The sequence below is a fragment of the Rhinolophus ferrumequinum genome, chromosome 11 (assembly GCF_004115265.2).
Source record: "Rhinolophus ferrumequinum isolate MPI-CBG mRhiFer1 chromosome 11, mRhiFer1_v1.p, whole genome shotgun sequence".
NCBI lineage: Eukaryota > Metazoa > Chordata > Mammalia > Chiroptera > Rhinolophidae > Rhinolophus > Rhinolophus ferrumequinum.
The window spans coordinates 265350-283673 of record NC_046294.1 but is presented as its reverse complement, the minus strand read 5'-3'; the positions used below and the strand labels follow the sequence as shown (position 1 = coordinate 283673).

Below are 18324 nucleotides of genomic sequence, written 5' to 3'. Positions count from 1 at the left end.
GCTTTGCAGAATTTGTCATTGACACCATCTGGGATGGGAGATTTCTTTTTTAGACGTGTAACTACAAATTCAATTTTTAAAATGGCTATAGAACTGTGACATTGTGACTTATAATCAAGACATACTTTGGTTTTCCTCCACAAGTGGCCCACAGCTCCCCAAACACTTGGGAATTTCCTAAGTGATAACAGCAATGGGAGCATCTTTTGTTACAGTATTTGGTCTTTGCCCTCAGTTCCTGAAATTGCTTCACAGCCAAGAAGGTGAGATGGGTGTCTCCTTGTTCATAACAAGCCCCTTTCAACCACACCTGGGTTTATATTAATGAGGGGACTTTTGGAAATCCCCTAAGGATGGGGATTGGTTGCCAGGGGAACCAACCGTGATTAGAGGGTTGCAGCCTCCCTAAAAAACCAAAAGGAGGGGGCTCAGACAGCTTCCAGGTTGGGGAGCTAGAAAGAAAGCATCCACATGTCAGGCCCCAGGGCCCAAACTCCATGGGGACTAAAGCTCCTTTGTTAGGGACCCTTCCAGACCTTGGCCTGTGTATCTCTTCACCTGGCCGTTCATTCGTAGGCTTTAAAATCCTTTGTAATAATAAACTGGAAATCTAGTAAGTAAACTGGTTTCCTGAGTTTCATGAGCCACTCTAGCAAATTAATCGAATCTGAGGAGGGGGTCATGGGAACCTCTGATTTATAGCCAGTCAATCAGAAGCAGAGGTGACAACCTGGGTTGGCATCTGAAGTGGGGGCAGTTTGTGGGACTGAGACTTGAGCTGCGGGATCTGATGCGGTCTCCAAGTCGATAATGTCAGAATTGAGCCAAATTTGTGGGATATCTGGTCATATCCATGGAAAACTGAGTTAATTGCTTGGTGTTGTTGAAAAAAATAAACACACACATATTGTAAAGACTATTATCTATTTCATCTTGAGTGAGTTTTGCAAGTTTGTGGTTTTTGAAGAATTGGTCCATTTCATCTAAGTTGTCAAGTTGATGTAGTGTGGTTGTTTGTAGTATTCCCTTCTTGTCCTTTTCACATTTTAATGGCCTGTAGTGATATCCTTTCTTTCCCGAGATTGGTAAATCATGTTTTCTTTCTTTTATTCTTGTCTGTCTTGTTAGAGACTTATCAATACATTGATATTTTTAAAGAACCAGCTTTTGGTTTCATTGATTTTTCTCTGTTGTTTTTAATTTTGTTGATATCTGTTCTTATCTTTATTATTTCCTTCATTCTGCTTGCTTTGGGTTTATTTTTTGGTCTTCATTGTCTAGTTTCTTAAGGTGGATGCTTAATTGATTTGGGACCTATCTTATTTGTAATGTAGGCATTTAGTGCTATATATTTCCCTCTAAGTACTGCCTTATCTGCATCCCATGAATTTTGACATTTTGTTTAGTTCAAAATATTTTCTAATTTCCCCTGAGAATTCCTCTTTTTATATGTATATGTGTATGTGTATATGATCTATAAACTATTTAGAACTGAACTGGTTAATTTCTAAGTTTTTGGAGAATTTCATGTTATCTTTTTGCAAGGGATTTGTAACCTAATACCATTATGTCGTATGCCATATATGATTCCAATTCTTTTACATCTGCTAATGTTTGATTTATGACCCAAGCTTTGGTGTATCTTGGTGAATGTTTCATGTGCACCTGAAAATAGTGTGTTCTACTCTGTTGGGGGGAGAGTTATACATGTATGTGTGCACGTGTGTGTGGGTAGGTGAGTGCTGGCGAGCCCTGCAGCAGGATGCAGCCACCACACTGGGAGCCCAGCTTTCATACCTGAAAAAAGAAAAGCCACAGGTTCCACCTCATAGCTTCCACAGCTGCAAGAGTGGACTGTTCCATTTCATTTCTGGATTACACCTCTTGTACGAGTATCTGTTTGTGGGTGTCTATTTTCCCCAAATTATGAGAATAGGTTCCCTAAATTAAAAAATAAGCAAGCATTTCATACACGTATATGTGTGTGTGCATGCGCGCGCACACACACACCAGGAAAAAATTTATAAACACATCTTCACCTTGGTTTTTTCACTTAACATTTCTTAATTATTCCATATGAGTACATATAAAGCTGCTTTGTTCTTTTTAACATACGCATAGAATTCTGCTATTTACAAGTACAATAACATGAATTAGTTTTTTAAGCACATGGATGTCAATCTGTGCGGACATTATATTTATATTTAGTGTCTCTCTCCTTCTACCTTTTGTTTCCATAGTGAAAAAGCAGAAAGGGAAAGGCGGATAATGTGTGACATACAAAGTTAACCCCAATGCTTCGATCTTAGGTGATGCTAAATTGAGCAATAGGAAATAGTCTGAGTCATCTGGTTGGCCTTTCCAAAATGAAAGCTCCTGGTTTCAAACATCCCCACCCATGTTAACCCATGCCAATTCACTGGATCCCTGGCATCTTTCATGTCTTAAAAAAAAATACTGTACTTGTATTTTTAAACTTACAAGTAATAAATTCATATAGTGTCATTGTTAAATATTCAAACAATGAGAGTAAAACAACACTTCAAAGGTGGCCCCCACGTCCGGGCGGGCCTCTGAGAATCACCACTGAGGTCTGCTGTGCTCTTTTCTGTACATCTACGTAACAGTGAGTATGGATCCTAATTCTCTGCATGAATCACATGTATGTACACACACGTGGTGTTCCCTATCACAACGAGACACACATCCTGTCCTGGGACATGGCTTCTTCATCGCCCATGTAGGAAGTAGACCACCCTGTTCTTTTCATCGGCGCAGTGTTCCATGTGACAGATTTACCTGAACTTAATTTACTGGGTTAGGCTTCCAGCTGTTGGCTCTCGGCTCTACCTTATGCTGGCTGCTGAATTCCAGGGTAGGAAGCCCACAAAGTACACTCCAGACACTCATTTCTGGTCAGGTTCCGCCCATGGAAGGTGCTAGCAGGAGCTACGAGTGGAGGGAAGGAAGAAGCGCTGTGCTCTGCTTCTGGCAGTGCTCTCCGTTGGGGGACTGCCTGCAGGGGATGGCGTGCCCCTGGCCTGGGTGGGAGTCCTGCTCCCCAGCCTCTCCTTCAGAACGGCAGTGGCTGTGGGCTCCTGGGTGCTGGGCACCCCTCAGCTCTGGGTGGTGTCTCCTGCCTCTCTCTCCTCCTTGCAGCCTTTAATGACCAAGTCCCCCACTTGATTCCTCTCTGCTTGTCATATCTGAGGGCCTTCCGTCCTCAGGACTGGACACGGGCACACTGACCGTTCTCCTACTTCTGGATATTAGCGTTGTTTCCAATTGTCTTCTGTTACGAGCAATGAGGTAATGAACACCCTTCTATGGACTTCCTTAGGACAGACACCCAAAAGCAGAATTGCTAATAAAAACACACAGGTGTCCTACATTTTGATCGATATGCAAGGTGTCCTCCAGTGAGCTAGTATAAATTGGCATTCCCATTTTCACTGGATGGTAACACCAAATTCCCTAAACTCTCACCAACCATAAACAATAAGTCTTTAAAATTTTAACTGATGAGCCAAAGGCAATGTATTCTTGTTGCTTTACTGTACATTTTCTGACGACCAGTAGAATCGAGAGCCTTACAAAGTCTCTTGGCCAGTTACATTTCTCTTGTGCACTGTGACTTCATACTCATTGTCTATTTCATATGGTGTTGCCTGATTGAGTTACAATTAGCACATTCTGGACACCAGTGACTTGCTGTTATATACGTTGCAAATACTTTTATCTGACTTGCCATGGGTTTTTAATTTTTAATTTGGCTGTATTATAGTTTAAAATTTTTATTTAGTCAAATCTGTCCCTTTGTCCTCTACTGCTTCAGGTCTCATGCTTTGCTTAAGTAAACCTTCCCAACTCCAATGTATACCAAGCAGTAGTCTGTTTCCTTCTAATTCTTTTGTGTTGCTTCCTTACTTCTGTGTGTGGCATCAAGTATATTCCCCAAATGAACTTGCCCTTCAAGCTGTTCAACTGTCGTCCTCCTGACACCCCCACTCCCCACTGGGCTGCTTCCTTCTTTGTGACCGAAATCCCTGACACACTGAGGCCTAACAGAAGCTCCCGCTCTGTTCCACATCCTGTTCTGACACTGGCTCCATCACAGCAGCAGGGCTGTGAGCACGTGCTGTGGTCGCTCTCAGTTTTTAATGAGGTGCCGCCAAGTCTCCTTCGTTGCCTCTCTTTTTCAAACATTACTTGGCTCTGACAGTTTATTTTCCAGGTGAACTTCAGAATCAGTCTGTAAAGTTCCTTTTAAAACTCTAGATGGGATTTTCCTTTGGGTTGCACTAGATTAACAGGCTCATTTGAGAAGAATTGGTATTTTCACAGTGTTGATTAATCTCCTTTGGGAATAGGGTATATTTTATATTTATTTCTTGGGAAGTTAAACATACTCTTCTTCACATCGCCTACACATTTATTAGGTTGGGTTCTAGGCAGCGTAGGAGCGTCACTGCTATTGTGAATAAAATCTGTTTTCTCCTATATTTCTAATTGGTTACTGGGTGCCTAGGACGCTTTGATTTTCATACATCCAGCTTGTATCCAGGCTCCTTACTCAATTCTCTTACTAGTTCTAAGTCATTTCTCTTGGACGTTCTTCATAGGTACTCATTTTATTTGCAATATCATGGGCAAATCATGGTAGTCGGATCTTTTTTAAGAGGTGGATTTCATTTCTTTATTCTCATGCTTTGCATCGCTAGTCTTCAGCACAATGCTGGACAGTGCACCAGGCCCCCGGCACGTTCCAGGCTGCAGTAGGAACGTTCCCTGGGCCTTCCATTCGTTTCAGTTTCAACCTGCAACCAAAGCTCACCCCAGGAACTGCCACACTTGGGCAGATGCTTTCTAGTCTCTACTGATACTCAAAGTCCACATCACACACAACACGGCTGGTTACCATCCTCGTAACGCAAGTCTTACTGCTCAGTTTCCATGACCCCACAACAGTAGCAGCCTGAGGCTTATCTAGGCTAGGGGGACTCTAAGCAAAACAATACAAAATTAGGTACAAAATGAATATTTATTTAGAAAAGAATCACAATTTACATATCTAAAAGGCAGATTAATACCATAAACAACAAATATTATTTTCCTAGACTTTGTGATTTTTATCCTATAAATCCAGAAAAATAACATAACATTTGTATTGTCTGAAATACCTCTATGATGTGTTTCTGCTACATTATCTACTGTATACTCTTTGAGCATTTCTTCAGATTACATTTTCATAATTTATACAGAAAGGTTGACTGAATTAAAAAATGTTTTTTATCATTGATGTTCACAGCTTCTTATTGTTCACAACTTTCTTCTTCTTAAATGTTCACATCCCGTACATTTAAAATTCACTGTAAATTTGGGAAACGCTCGATCAAATTTACTCCACATACAAGGTTCCACTTGCTTAAGAAGTGTCAAATCTTAAAAGCTCTTCAAGCGTCTCTGAAGCAGCTCGCCACCCAGGCCCATGTGGGTTGTGTGACCAGCTCGCTCGTCACTGTCGTCAGTATGAAGTGTCAAATCCGGGAGCAACACACATCTCTTCCCAACACGCTCATCGCCTCCTCCTGTCTCCACTAATGAATTACCCAACAATTCCAGACCCTCTTCACCTCTTGTATTTAACATTTGTTTCTTCCTCTTAGTGAATGGTACGATCTGAAAAATTTTCTATTATAGTTTGTGCCTTGATGTCTCAATAATTTCTACTGGTATCAGTGGTCATTTCTACTACTTTTTCATATTTTATTATCTAATATTTCCCTGTTCTTTAAAAAACAAACTTAAAGGTGGCAAAAGACAGTTTGTCCAAAGTAGGAAGGTGTAGTTTCTTATTTATATTGAAATGTTGCAAAAAAATTTGTACAAATGCAATGAGGATGACACATGCTTAACTCGGGTTTTCCACATCTGTGCTCCCTGTGGAACATTTCCCACATCTGAGACACCCTGTACTCCTGGCCAGAGAGGAAGCATAATGGAGGAGTGGAAAGAGGCTTTAACTCGACAACATATGATGATGGAACCCTTTGCTAGGTCCCTCTTGGTGCCCTGGGGGGGCCTGTACAAGTGAGGGGTGCCAAACCCCACTGGCTTCAGGCTGAACTGGCACCACCCGTTGGCCTCTCTGGGCCACTGGCAGCTGTCCTCGACCCCTTAGTTGACAGTGAATGCTGGATCCCCTAGTTGTCCAGGGGTCAGCTCTGGGCCTTCCCCCCACAGCATTAAGTACCCACACCAGGTTGTGATGGCCGCCACTCAGTCATCTTGAAGCCCAGTCGGTAAACCCCCGGGTGTCTCACGGGCATCCCCAAATTACTATGCCTAAAACAGTTCCAACCCACCCCAAGGTGGTCCTCTCTCAGTCCTCCCCTCTCGTAAACAGCCCCACGAAACCCTCAGCTACTGAAGCTGACACTCTGAAGTGTCCCTTCCCCTCACCCTACAGCCAACCCATCACCACCTTCAGTCCACTGTGCCTTCAGAACACTGACTTCTCTTTCCCTCTCCCCACTGGACACCCTGATGGCCTCCTGCTCGCCCCTGCCCCTGCTCTCTCACAACTGAGCCCTACCTGTGCCTCAGCAGCCAAAGGCCGTCTGTACAACTCACAGGCCGGCCGGCCCCACTGCCACCCTTGCTGGACCCGCAGGGGTTCCAAGAAGATGGGTGGGCTCCGTGAGGCCCCCTAACTGACCTTCATGGCAGCCACTCTGCACCCTGTAACTGGAGTGGTCTGACTGTGCGCTCAACACCCAGGCAAGTGGCGGCTCAGAGCAGGTTTGATTTTAATTAGAAAAGGAAATCAATGTGATGTTTCTTACACATTGGTGTCATTACCAGCTCCAGTAAGGCCTGTGTACTGAACAGAAAATCAATTCCCCTTTCTGGCCTCCCCAAGAGCCTGGGGCCTGCTCTGTTCTGAGTTGCTAACTCCATGTCAGCCACTCTCACATGCAAAGACACTGTGGGTCATACCTGTTTCTCAGAAATACCTATTGCTGAGCTTCCCAAGGGTTTGGAGTAGAAACCCAACTACAGGCTGCACTTCGTACTCCTGAAAAGAGGGAGGGTCCCATTTCCTGAGATGGTGGAAGACAGGATGCAGGACACCCCTCTGCTGAGAACTAAAGAGCCGGGTACAGTATTAAGACAAAACCCCACATGCCTACTAGAACTGCTACCGAGGCAGTGAGGAATTGTGAGGCTAACACCCAGAAGAGGGGTCAGCCCCAGGCGAATCACCAGAAGCATCTGCTGAATCAGGAAACAGTAGCTGCAAGGCTGAGAAGCTGACCAGAACTTTCTACAGATTCCCAGGGCTGCAAGAGAAGAGTGGATTTAAAGGCCTGTGTGAAGAGGATGGGCCTCCTGGAGGTTCCCCAGGCTATGGGTTGGATCCTGGAAGAGCTACACCCCAGAGAAAGAGTAAGCAGGAAACAGACCAGCCCCAGTAAGAACTGAAGCTGGACTTTAAGTGATCCCAACCCCGTCAGGATTAAGACGCTGTGATGATTGCTAGTGGCCTAACCTAGCCGTCTGCTGTGGAAGAAGAGAACATCATCCAGGGCATCGTCCAATCATCAAATTCTCTGATTTCCTAAACATAAAACGTGCAACACGCATCCATAAAAAGTAATCAGGCATGCCAGGAAGTAAGATGTGATGAAAGAGAACAGGGATGCAGATAATGGAGTGATCAGACAAGGACTTTAAAATAACTACACTTAATGTGCTCAAGGAGCCAAAAGACGTGATTCCCAAATTTAGGGAGACCTGGAAATAAAAAACAAACAAATAAATGAAAATTCTAAAACAGAAAAACTAAATTTAAGGACTCAATGAATGGGTTTGACAGCAGATTAGATAAAGGAGAATTAGTGAACTAGAAGGCAGGTCAAAAAAATTAGAATGCAATAGAATCAAAAGGATATACAATCTAGTAAAGAGCAGAAGAGACATGTGGGATACAGTGAAAAAGGCCAAGCATATTTATAATTGGAGTTCTAGATGAAAAGCAGAAAGAGAATGGGAATCCAACACATCTAAAGAAAGAAGAGCTGCAAATTTCCCAAAACTGAAAAAAGATACCTACAGGTTCTAAAAGCACCATGAGCATCGAGAAGGATAAATGCAAGGAAAAATACATCCAGGCACAGTACAGCAGGACCGCTTATCTGCAGGGGATCCATTCCAAGGCCCTCCGTGGACTCCTGAAGTCACAGACAGTACTGAACCCTACAAACACTGTTTTTTCCTATACATATATACCCATGATAAAGTTTAATTTATAAATTAGATACAGAAAGAGATGAATACCAATAACTAATTGGTAATAAAATAGATCGATTATAATATACTGTAATAAAAGTTATATGAATGTGGTCTTGCTCTCTCTCAAAATAGCTTATACTGTACTCACCTTTTCACTTAAAGCAAGCATTTTATGGCCTTCCTTTGGCACATCTGAATTCCCAGCATTACTAGTTTTACGCTTTGGACCATTATTAGTAAAATAAGGGTTAAACACAAGCAATGCGATACTGTAACAGTCGATCTTATAACTGCGAAGGCTACTAAGTGGCTAATGGGCAGGGGGTGTTTACAGCACGGAGACACCAGACAAACGGAATGATTCACATCCTGGGAGGGGCAGAACGAGATTAGAACAGCGCACAACTTAAACCTCATGACTTGCTTATTTCTGGAATTTTCATTTAATATTTTTGGACCATGGTTCGTCACAGGTAACTGAAAGCACAGAAAGTGAAACCTTGGGTAAAGGGGGACTGCTGTATAGAACTGCTGACTGAAAATAAAGAGAAAATCTTTAAAGCAGCCAGGAAGACATGCCTTCTTCAAAGGAGCAACAATAAGACTGACAGAAAGTGTGGAAGTCAGAAAACAATGGAATAACATCCTCAGAGTGCTGACAGAAATAACTGCAAACCTGTAATTCTATACCCAGTAAAAATGTCCTTCAAAAACAGAGGACACACAAAGAAATTTTCAGAGAAACAAAAACGGGTAGAATCCATCACCAGTAAACTTACATACAGCAAATGCAGTACTGGATGGAAGGTATCCTCCAGGGTTTCTAGCTGTTCTGCTCAATGTTGAACCCTCAGCACCTACAACACGACCCAGCACAAAGGCGCTACTCAGTAAATACTGAATGAGTGCATTTAGGAAGACAACTGTCAACAGTCACTGACAATGTTACAGGAGTGAAACATGACTCAGACTACAAATGTTGCCGTAACGAATAACATTGACTCTTTCCTACAAAATCACGTCTGTCTACCTGTCTATCAAAGTACATTTCTCTCCAGCCCTACGACGCGCCGCAGAGGCCTGTTGTGCAAAATCTTGAGACCTAGACTAAGACTTGGCTCCAAGTCACGGAACCCACGTCCTGCCCGCCGCGTTAATGCCACGACCAGGCCCCGAGAGGCGAGCTCGAGCCCGGAGGCCGGGTCCTCACCACGTCCATATCCAAGGCCCGCTCACCTCACGCGCCCGTCGGTCCATCAGTCCCAGCGCAGCCGCGTGGGAAACGGGGAGGGCCACGCCTGGACCACGACTCCGCCCCACCACCACGTGGGTGCGCCGAAACCCGCCACTTCGCTACGCAGAGCCGGCGCCCGCCCCACGCGAGGTCCAGCCTCCGCCGACCAGACCACGCCCCCACCGCTCGTGGCGACCCGGCAGACCTCGCCCCGCTAGGCCCGCTCCATCCCCCCGTCCTAAGTGGCCGTCTGCCTCCTGGTTACAGGCGAGTGACAGTCCGCCGTCGCCTCGAGGTCAGTCACTCCCGCAGTCCGACAGCCCGTGCGCCCGTCCGACGGCCGGCCAGCCTGGGGCCAGCCCTTACCAGCGCCGGCTTTGGTGGGGTCGCCTGCGGACGCGCGCCAGCTGCTGCTGCGGCCCTGCTGCCACGGCTGGACGGGCGCTCGTGAGGCGGGGCGAAGGCGGGTAGGCGCGGGAATTGTGGGGACCGGGGACACCCGGACCGGCACAGGCGAGGTGGGGCCGCGCACGCTGAGGCCGCAGCGCCGCCCAGCGGACGTCGGCGCGCACGGAGGACGTCAGAGCGCCCGAGTGCGCCGCCGCGCGTGCGCACCCGCCACCAAGCCTACTCCCGAGGCACGCTGGGAGTCCGGCGCGGAGGCGTCGTCTGCGCTTGCGTGGTCCGCGATCGGTGGGTCTTCCGCAGCGCGCTCGTGAGGTCCACCCTGATCCCCTTGTCAGTTGGTGCCCAGCAAGCTACTGTCCCAGTTGAGTCACACTTTACTTTATTCCCGCAAAGAACCGACGACCCCAGCAACCAGTGGGGTCCTCATCCCACATCCGCAATGTGCTGCCCCCTGGCGGCCACGAAGATTAGGCCAGGTCTGCCGTGAGCACTGCGACGTTGGTGGGGGATATTCCAGGCCCGTCCCAGCCAGTGTGCTGTCGCTGTGAGGGACCTGCCTGACCCTGCCCCGCCACTCCGGCATTCCGGATTCCCTTTTATTATGCGTTATTTCCCTCCTTTGCACTTCCCACATTCTAAATACTATTAATTTACTTTTGAGTTCCCTTCGTCACTCTGGAGCTTGAGCTCCACGAGGGCTGGCTGAGACCTTTGCCTTGCTTTGCCCTTGGATGTAGCCCAAGAACGGTGCCTGGCACACAGTAGGTGTTCAGTAGCCGTTGGTTGAATTGATGAATTCCTGAGCGATGAGGACTCGTGGAACATCCCTGTTCTAACAAGTGTACAAGTCAGGAGGGGACGCTCTTGAATAAGTGACTGCAGCCGCTTGACAGACACGCGCGGCAGCTCTGGGCGCCCACGGAGGTGACCTGCCAAGGCAGTGTCCACCTCAAGAGTTGTTCAAGCATAATGCTATACGTCCTGATGTGCAAGTTTAAAAAATTAAGCAATGCACCCTCCGAGGTCGTTCCGTGTCAGTATAGTTTTGTTACCTAGCAGAGTATGGATGTGTCGTAAATTATTTAACCATTTCCTGCTTATAGACCTTTAGATTGTTTCCAGGTTTGGACGGTTACAAAAGGCTGCAAAAAGACGTTTTGAACGTGTCTCCTGCGTTCATGCATGAATAGGTCTCTTGATTGATACGGCGAAATGGGTGTGTGCGTGTTTTACATAAGACACATTGCGCTCCCAAAAGCCTGACGAATTAATTACAGTCTCACCCATGTCAGCACGTCCACAACAAACAATCGTCAATCTCTCCCACTTCCAGTCTGGTAGCAAAGAAGTGTCGGGTATTTTGTTTCTGCCCCGGAACCGGCCTGGTGCTGGGAGGAGGCGGAAGAAGGGAGACGCGCCGCGGTCTCGGTGGGGGTCGCCCCCTCCCGCGCGCCTGCGCCCCTCTTGGCGAGCTGGCCCGTGCCCTGCCTGTTCTGGCAGATAAAGCCGAAAGGCCCATTGGGGCCAGAAAGTGGAAAATCATATGTGGACGCGGAGCTTGACGCTGGGCTCCGCGGAATGCGGCGACACTTAATTAGAGGCGATGGCTCGGCGCGCGTCTCGGAAAGAGCCGCTGGGACAGGCCCTCCCCGGGGCCAGTGCCCGCCGCCCCGCCGGGACCCCGCCCCGACCGGCGGCCCCGCCCCCAGTCCAGGCCGCAGCAGCTGGTCGGGTTTGCGGCGGCGCGGCGCGAGGTGAGTTGCAGATTCTGGGGTTCCCGGGGTTCGAGGGTCCTGGGGTCCGAGCGGGCCAGGTTGCGGGGGACCTTCTGCGGCGCCCCCTGGCGGAGCGGGCGAACTCGGGCGACACTGCGGGCGTGTTCTGGGGCCCGAGAAGGGCGCGGCCGGGCGCCGGGGACCCTGTCCGAGCGCCGTCTGAGCGCGGCCCGTTTCTTCCTAGAGTGACCGCGCCGACCCCAGCCCGAGGCCACCCGGAAACACGCGGAGCCTCGGGCCGGCGCGGAGGGCGGCGGCGGCCCTGGGCGGCCTCGCGCGGACCCCCGTTCGCTCCCGGCTGTTCCCCGCGCCTCGCAGAGGTAACCTGCGGTCCAGGGCTACCCTGCTCGCGGCTCAGTGACCCGGAAGACATAGGGACATAGGCCGTGGGCGCTGCCCCGGTGAAGGCCTAATCCCATCTCGTGCCCTCAGGGCAGGTCCTGCTGAGCTGCTAGTTGTCACACTTGAAACCACTGATTAGGGGCGTTGTTCTGCTCCTGGACCCCAGACTTGGGACCCTAGGAAGCAGCCCAGCTGGGGGACTGACTCCCAGTGAGGCGGTGGGCCTGAAATGTGCTTGTCCAGGTTTAGATTAGGGGCCTTTAACCGGGGCATCTTTTGGGCGATGTTGCATGTTTTCATGGGGTTCTCAAAGGGATCATTGAGCCCCAGAAATTAAGAAATGTCTTCCTGGCCCAAAGGCCCAACCAGGGGGACACCCCAATGTCTGGTTAAGCCTGGGCCCAGGAGGGCTCAGAATCAGCAGGCCGGTCCATGACTGAAGATTCTGAGTCAGGGTTTGGGTGACCACACCCTGGGCTCCCAGCAGGGGCGGATACGCTTTTGCTCACATGCTCTGGCTACGGATTGGGTAGACTCAACTCCTCTGTGTGACAGTTGGGTGACATGGCCAGTCCCAGATGCCCTCACCTCAGTTTCAGCAGGCCCATCTGCTGGGATCAGCAAACATGAATTTTTCCTGCTGGCCGTCACTCAGGAGTGGAAGTGGAGCATTGGCCTGGGCCACTCTCCCCTCTGTGGGCTCCATTCAGCAAAGCCAGGCAGTGCCAAGCTGGCACACAAACATGTGAGGCACTGTTCTCAGGAACCCGGGGATTTCAGGGAGCCAGGTCCTCACATGGGGCTGAGTCATTCTGTTGGGCAGGGCCATTTTAAAGGGCAGCTCAAATCGCATCACTTCCAGGACTTTCTGCAGCACCTGAATGAAAGCCAACTCCCTGCATCTCAGCACCCAGGGCTCTTCTCCCAACCCCACCTTCAGGGCCTCAGGTTACTGTGTATTCAGGCTCCGGCTGGTCCCTGGTGAGCTTAGGGCCTTTCACCTGCTCCCAGCCCGCCTGCTGGACCTCTGGCTTCCCAGACCTGAGACCGGTTGGCTCACTCCTCCCCCTCCCGTCTTCCACCTAGAAAACCCCGCCTCTCTCATCATGAGTGTGGACATCCACTACGAGCAGCTGAGTGACGACCAGTGGAGGGAGCTCCTGCCTCGGATGCAGCAGCAGCAGGTGGTCAGGTAGAGACGCCCTTGCCCACGCCCTTGCGGGGTGGCCGGTGGGCTGGGGGCCCACGAGTGGGCGTGCTGGGCTCTGAAAGCTCTCAGCTCGTGGACACACAATGTAGACTCTGTGTCACATGGTGTGAAAGGTTATTCTTGTATTTTACCCAACCATTTAAAAACGTGAGCCTGTTCCCAGGTGGGCGGAGTGGCCGGCCAGGGTCTCTGGCTCGGCTCCTTCCTCAGGGACGCAATCACGTCAGTTGGCTGCGTGCAGGTGTGGCTTGTCCCTTCGCTGCCCGTTCTCACACAGCAGTTCCTCAGGCTTCACAACAGATACCTGCCTGCTTGTCTTAAACTTTTGGACGTAGATTGAGGTTCACAGAAGAGTTATGAAGATGCTTTGGGGGCTCTGTGCCCCTCGTCCCGTGTCCCCTGAAGTCAGTGCCCCATCACCTGGGCCACTGGTCAAACTGAGGAGCCCAGTACAGCCACCTTGACTCCGGTATCACCAGCATTCCCAGTCAGTGCAGGATCCCACGGACCATTTGTCGTCAGGTCTCCTTGGCCCCCTCCCATCTGGGACGGTCCCTGTGTCCCTCTTTGTCCTTGGTCATCTGCCTCGTGGGTCAGCTCCAGTCTGGAGAAAGTCCCTCTGATGTCTTCTTGTGGCTGAGTCACATATTTTTGGCAAGAATACATAGAAAAGATGCTGTGTCCTATCTGGAATACTGTGTTGTGGGATGTATGGTCACGATGGCACCGTATGGTCACTGCTGTCACGTGACCACCTGTTAGGTGGGGGTCTGCCGGTTCTCCAGGACTGTTTTGCCCTTTGGAACTGGTAAATACGTTGGGTGATGTGCCTTGACTCTGCTTGTGTCCTTTTCTGTTCAGTGTCCCTCCTGAGGTTGGCCTCCCTCGGGGGGTGTTGCCAGAATGGTCATGACTGGGCCTTCGTCTGACTGGGCCTTTGTCTGACTGGGGGTTTTAGTGTCTTTATTCCTTGCCATTTTTCATTTGTCCCCTGACCCCATGTTGACTCCATCTCCCACACAGCTGGGTGGACTCTGTTTGGCTGGGTCACGCTGCCCACGCTGCTCCTTGCAGGCCTGGCTGTGCTGACCGAGTCCCTCCCTGGAGACTGGCCAAGGCTTTGGCGCTGGTCAGGTGTGGAGAGCGTTGGGCGCCCCAGCCATCACAACCTGCAGAGTGACCGACATGACCGTCTGGGTGTCCTGTCCGCAGGCTTGTTGACTGTGGCGTTACTGAGGCACGTTGCCAGGACATGAGCTCTGCGCTCCGAGGCAATCCCGCCCTGACCGAGCTGGATGTCTGCAACAACGAGCTGGGGGATGGGGGCCTGCGTGTGCTGCTGCAGGGTCTGCACGGCCCCACCTGCAAGATCCAGACGCTCAGGTGAGCCACCGGCGCTGGGTTCCCGCCTCAGCCAGTGTCAGCACAGTGACCCCTCCCCTTCCACCCTGGGTCCCCCTGCGCAGTGGCGTGCCTATGACGTGGGGCATGGCAGCCAGTGACGCCATGTGCTGCCCCAACAGCCTCCAGAACTGCTGCCTGACGGAGGCCGGCTGCGAGACCCTGCCTGACGTGCTGCGCTCTCTGCCCACCCTGCGAGAGCTGTACCTCAGTTACAACCCGCTGGGGGATGCGGGCCTGCAGCTCCTCTGCAAAGGGCTCCTGGACCCCCAGTGCCACATCGAGAAGCTGCAGTGAGTATGCCCCACCACGCCTGCCCAAAGCCCTGTGCCCACCTGCCCCTCGGGACTTGGGGGAGGGCCTGCCCTGGGCAAGCCCCCTCCCAACACATGGGCTGCAGGGAGCTTGGAGGAGGGGCTCTCAGGGACCTACATATGTTCCTCTTTGGTGACACTGGGGCTGTGGCCCCCTGAAAGGAGCTGGCTAGTGGCCTGTGACCCCGCACTTGACTGTGGGACAGCCTGGCCATCGTGAACACAAGATGGACTCAGCAATGGAGTCAGGAGGCTGAGCCAGGAGGCCCACTAGGGAGGCCCAGCGTTTGGGTCCTGGGTCCAGAGACTCCCGCGCTTGGGGGGCGCTGGTGGTCAGGGGCGGTTTCCAGGAGAGTCCGGGCACTGCTGTGCTGTCAGTGCCCAGCAGCCCCTCCGGTCTCCGCGGGCCTCGCCGCCACAAGCCACAGGAGACCAGACAGGTGCCCTCGGCCTGGCGGGTCTGGAGGAGGCTGACCGCCCGCCCGCCCGCCCCCAGGGTGGAGTACTGCAACCTGACGGCCGCCAGCTGCGAGGCCCTGGCCGAGGTGCTCAAGACCAAGCGGGACTTGAAGGAGCTGATGGTGAACAGCAACGAGCTGGGCGAGGCCGGCGTGCGGGCCCTGTGCCGGGGCCTGGCGGCCTCCACCTGCCCACTGGAGTCGCTCAAGTAAGCGTGGGGCCGGCGGGGGCGGGGGCGGGGCGGGGGGCGGGGGGGCTCCCCGTCCCACAGCGCCCCCTATGCCCGCAGGCTGGAGAGCTGTGGCCTCACTTCCGCCAACTGCCAGGACCTGTGCGGCATCGTGGCCTCCAAGGCCTCGCTGCGCGAGCTGTACCTGGGCAACAACAAGTTGGGCGACGCGGGCATCGCGGAGCTGTGCCCCGGGCTGCTGAGCCCCAGCTCCCAGCTCAAGACCCTGTGGTGAGTGGGCCTCTGGCCAGGTGGCCGCAGGGATCCCGAGTAGCCCCGCACCCGCCGTTTCACTGGCCCGCCCTCCCTGCTCCCTCCCAGGGCTGTGGCCAGGCAAGTGGCCTGAGTGGCCGGATAGCATGGGCAGTGTCCATGATTGTCACCCACTGTGCTGACATGGCACTGGCATTGCCCTTGGTGGCCTGCCGTGACGTGCCCCCCCCCCCCACAGGCTCTGGGAGTGTGACATCACAGCCAGCGGCTGCAGACACCTCTGCCGCGTCCTCAGGACCAAGGAAAGCCTGAAGGAGCTCAGTATGGCCGGGAACGAGATGGGGGACGAGGGCGCCCGGCTGCTGTGTGACACCCTGCTGGAGCCCAGCTGCCGCCTGGAGTCCCTGTGGTGAGTGCAGCCCGGCAGTAGCCGGGGATGAAAGTGCCCGAGGGGATCTGTGTGAGGAGGGAGACTGGGGCCCAGTGGGACAGTGCTGGGGGCCGAGGACCCAGGTCAGCTGCTGCATTTGGGAGCAAGGCAGGAGTAAAGAGGGGCTGTCGAAGTGGGGGGCCCCTGGAACGTGGGAAGGCGCCGGTGTCCTGGGAGGGTGGGGCCGGGGGTACTCAGAGGCGGGGGCCGCAGTCCTCTGTGTCCGTGTCCGCAGGGTGAAGTCCTGTAGCTTCACGGCCGCCTGCTGCCAGCACTTCAGCACCATGCTGGCACGGAACACGTGTCTGCTGGAGCTGCAGCTGGGCAGCAACAAGCTGGGGGACGACGGCGTGCAGGAGCTGTGCACTGGCCTGAGCCAGCCGGGCACCACGCTGCGGGAGCTCTGGTGAGCGTGCTCCGCATGTTAGGCCCTCCCCACGGTCACTGGTCCTGCGCCTTCCTCCTCCCGCACGTCCCTGCAGCATCCCTCTGCTTTGGTTAACTGCGTCTCTAGTGCTTCCAGAACGGGCTCTGAGGGAGGACGTGGACCCCACTGTGCTGAGCCTCACCCATTGGGGCCCTTTGCATCACCTGCTTTCTCTGGGGCGTGTTCTGGGGTTCAGTGTTCTTTGCAGATGTGGGTCCTGGCTCATTATCTGAGCAGACACTTGGTCGTGCTGAGAAGTGTCATCCCTCTGATGGTGGTTTCCTCCTGGAGCCCTCAGGAAGCCACGGTTAGGTCTCCCAGACCGGGCCTGGCTTTGCTGTCTCCATGGCTTGCATTTCTGCTGCTTGTCACAAATTTTCTGTTCCATGCCTGTCACTGGTGGCTTTCCAGTGACACCTGGTCACCCTGGATGGAGTACAGGTTGGGGTGTGGGGATGGGCAGCCCTGAGCCTGGCCCTGCAGGCTGAGCCCGAGGTCCCCCAGCTCTTTTCTTTGGCCGGTCCCCAGGGCCTCTCCTTGGAGCTCGGAAGCCTTCGTGCGCTCCACGCGTCCCGTCACCCTCTGCCCCACAGCTCTGCCCTTGGCCTCTGGCTGCCTCCTCTGCCCACCCCCCCGGCTCGGCTCTCGGGTGGTGAAGAAGCAAGGATGGGGAAGGCCGCCTTCCTCCTGTTGTCCTCGCCTGGCACCCAACACTATCCTTTCCAGAAGGCCCCTGGGTGCCCAGCTTCTTCCAGAGGAGGCTGGGACCCTCAGTGCAGGATGGGACTGCTGTGCCACCTGCAGGGAGCTCTGTATGCACCTCCCGCCTTTACGGTCCCTCTGGGGCCACTGGGAAACCCACATACTCAGGCTGAGGCGTGGGGCACAGCGCCGACCCCAGGGCTTGGTGTGCCACATGCAGATGTGTCTCCGGGCTCTGTGGCATGACGGTGTGGCCCAGGCCGCTTGGCCAGTCAGTGGCAGCCTGGGGGTGTGCCCTTTGTCCCGACCTCTGCCCTGCTCTCCACCCAGGCTGGGGGACTGCGAGATGACCAACAGCGGCTGCAGCAGCCTCGCAGCTCTCCTGCTGACCAACCACAGCCTCCGCCAGCTGGACGTCAGCAACAACTGCATGAGTGACCCGGGTGTCCTGCAGCTGGCCGAGAGCCTCCAGCAGCCCAGCTGCACCCTGGAAAAGCTGGTGTAAGTGACTTGGTGGGCGGTGTGGCCTGGCGGGATGGCAGGGGTGGGGGGGGCACAGGCCGAGGCCCCAGCCCACTCCCTGCCTGCCCTCTGCACAGCCTGTTTGACATCTACGTGTCGGAGCACACGGATGACCGCCTGCGGGCCCTGGAGGAGAGCAAGCCTGGCCTGAAGATCGTCTACTGAGGCCTGTCCCCCAGCTCCCGAAACCCGCTCTGGCCCCTGACCTTGCCCCACGGCGGGGCCGGCCAGCTCCCAGGGCTCTCACTCCACTGTCTTAGCTTTGACTAGAGAATCGCTTTAATCTGTGAGGACATTTTGGACACTTTTTAATTATTAAAGCACTTTTTGGATAGGAGGGTCGGCGTCCTTCCTTAGGGGGCC

General features: G+C 52.8%; 1 protein-coding gene across 5 annotated transcripts; it reads left to right on the top strand.

Annotated features, from left to right (window-relative positions):
* Positions 1-9436: 9436 nt before the first annotated feature.
* On the top strand, positions 9437-18298 carry RNH1 (ribonuclease/angiogenin inhibitor 1). 5 transcript variants are annotated; one of them, XM_033119176.1, is made up of 11 exons: positions 9685-9824; positions 11897-12032; positions 13141-13246; positions 14477-14647; positions 14788-14958; positions 15476-15646; positions 15728-15898; positions 16119-16289; positions 16546-16716; positions 17770-17940; positions 18039-18298. In XM_033119176.1, exons 3-11 carry the CDS (start codon positions 13161-13163, stop codon positions 18124-18126), a joined length of 1371 nt encoding a protein of 456 aa, XP_032975067.1. In that variant the 5' UTR covers positions 9685-9824; positions 11897-12032; positions 13141-13160; the 3' UTR covers positions 18127-18298. The 5 variants fall into 5 exon arrangements, with proteins under 5 accessions (XP_032975064.1, XP_032975067.1, XP_032975065.1 ...); XM_033119177.1 differs by lacking the exon at positions 9685-9824 and adding an exon at positions 11543-11691; XM_033119173.1 differs by lacking the exon at positions 11897-12032 and having other exon boundaries at positions 9437-9824.
* Positions 18299-18324: the final 26 nt, after the last annotated feature.

Coding starts and splice junctions, on each gene's coding strand:
- RNH1 (XM_033119173.1), top strand. CDS start 9,452: ATGCCACGACCAGGCCCCGAGAGGCGAGCTCGAGCCCGGAGGCCGGGT. Junction 9,825..13,140: donor CAGTCCGCCGTCGCCTCGAG/GTCAGTCACTCC, acceptor TCTTCCACCTAG/AAAACCCCGCCTCTCTCATC. Junction 13,247..14,476: donor CAGCAGCAGCAGGTGGTCAG/GTAGAGACGCCC, acceptor TCCTGTCCGCAG/GCTTGTTGACTGTGGCGTTA.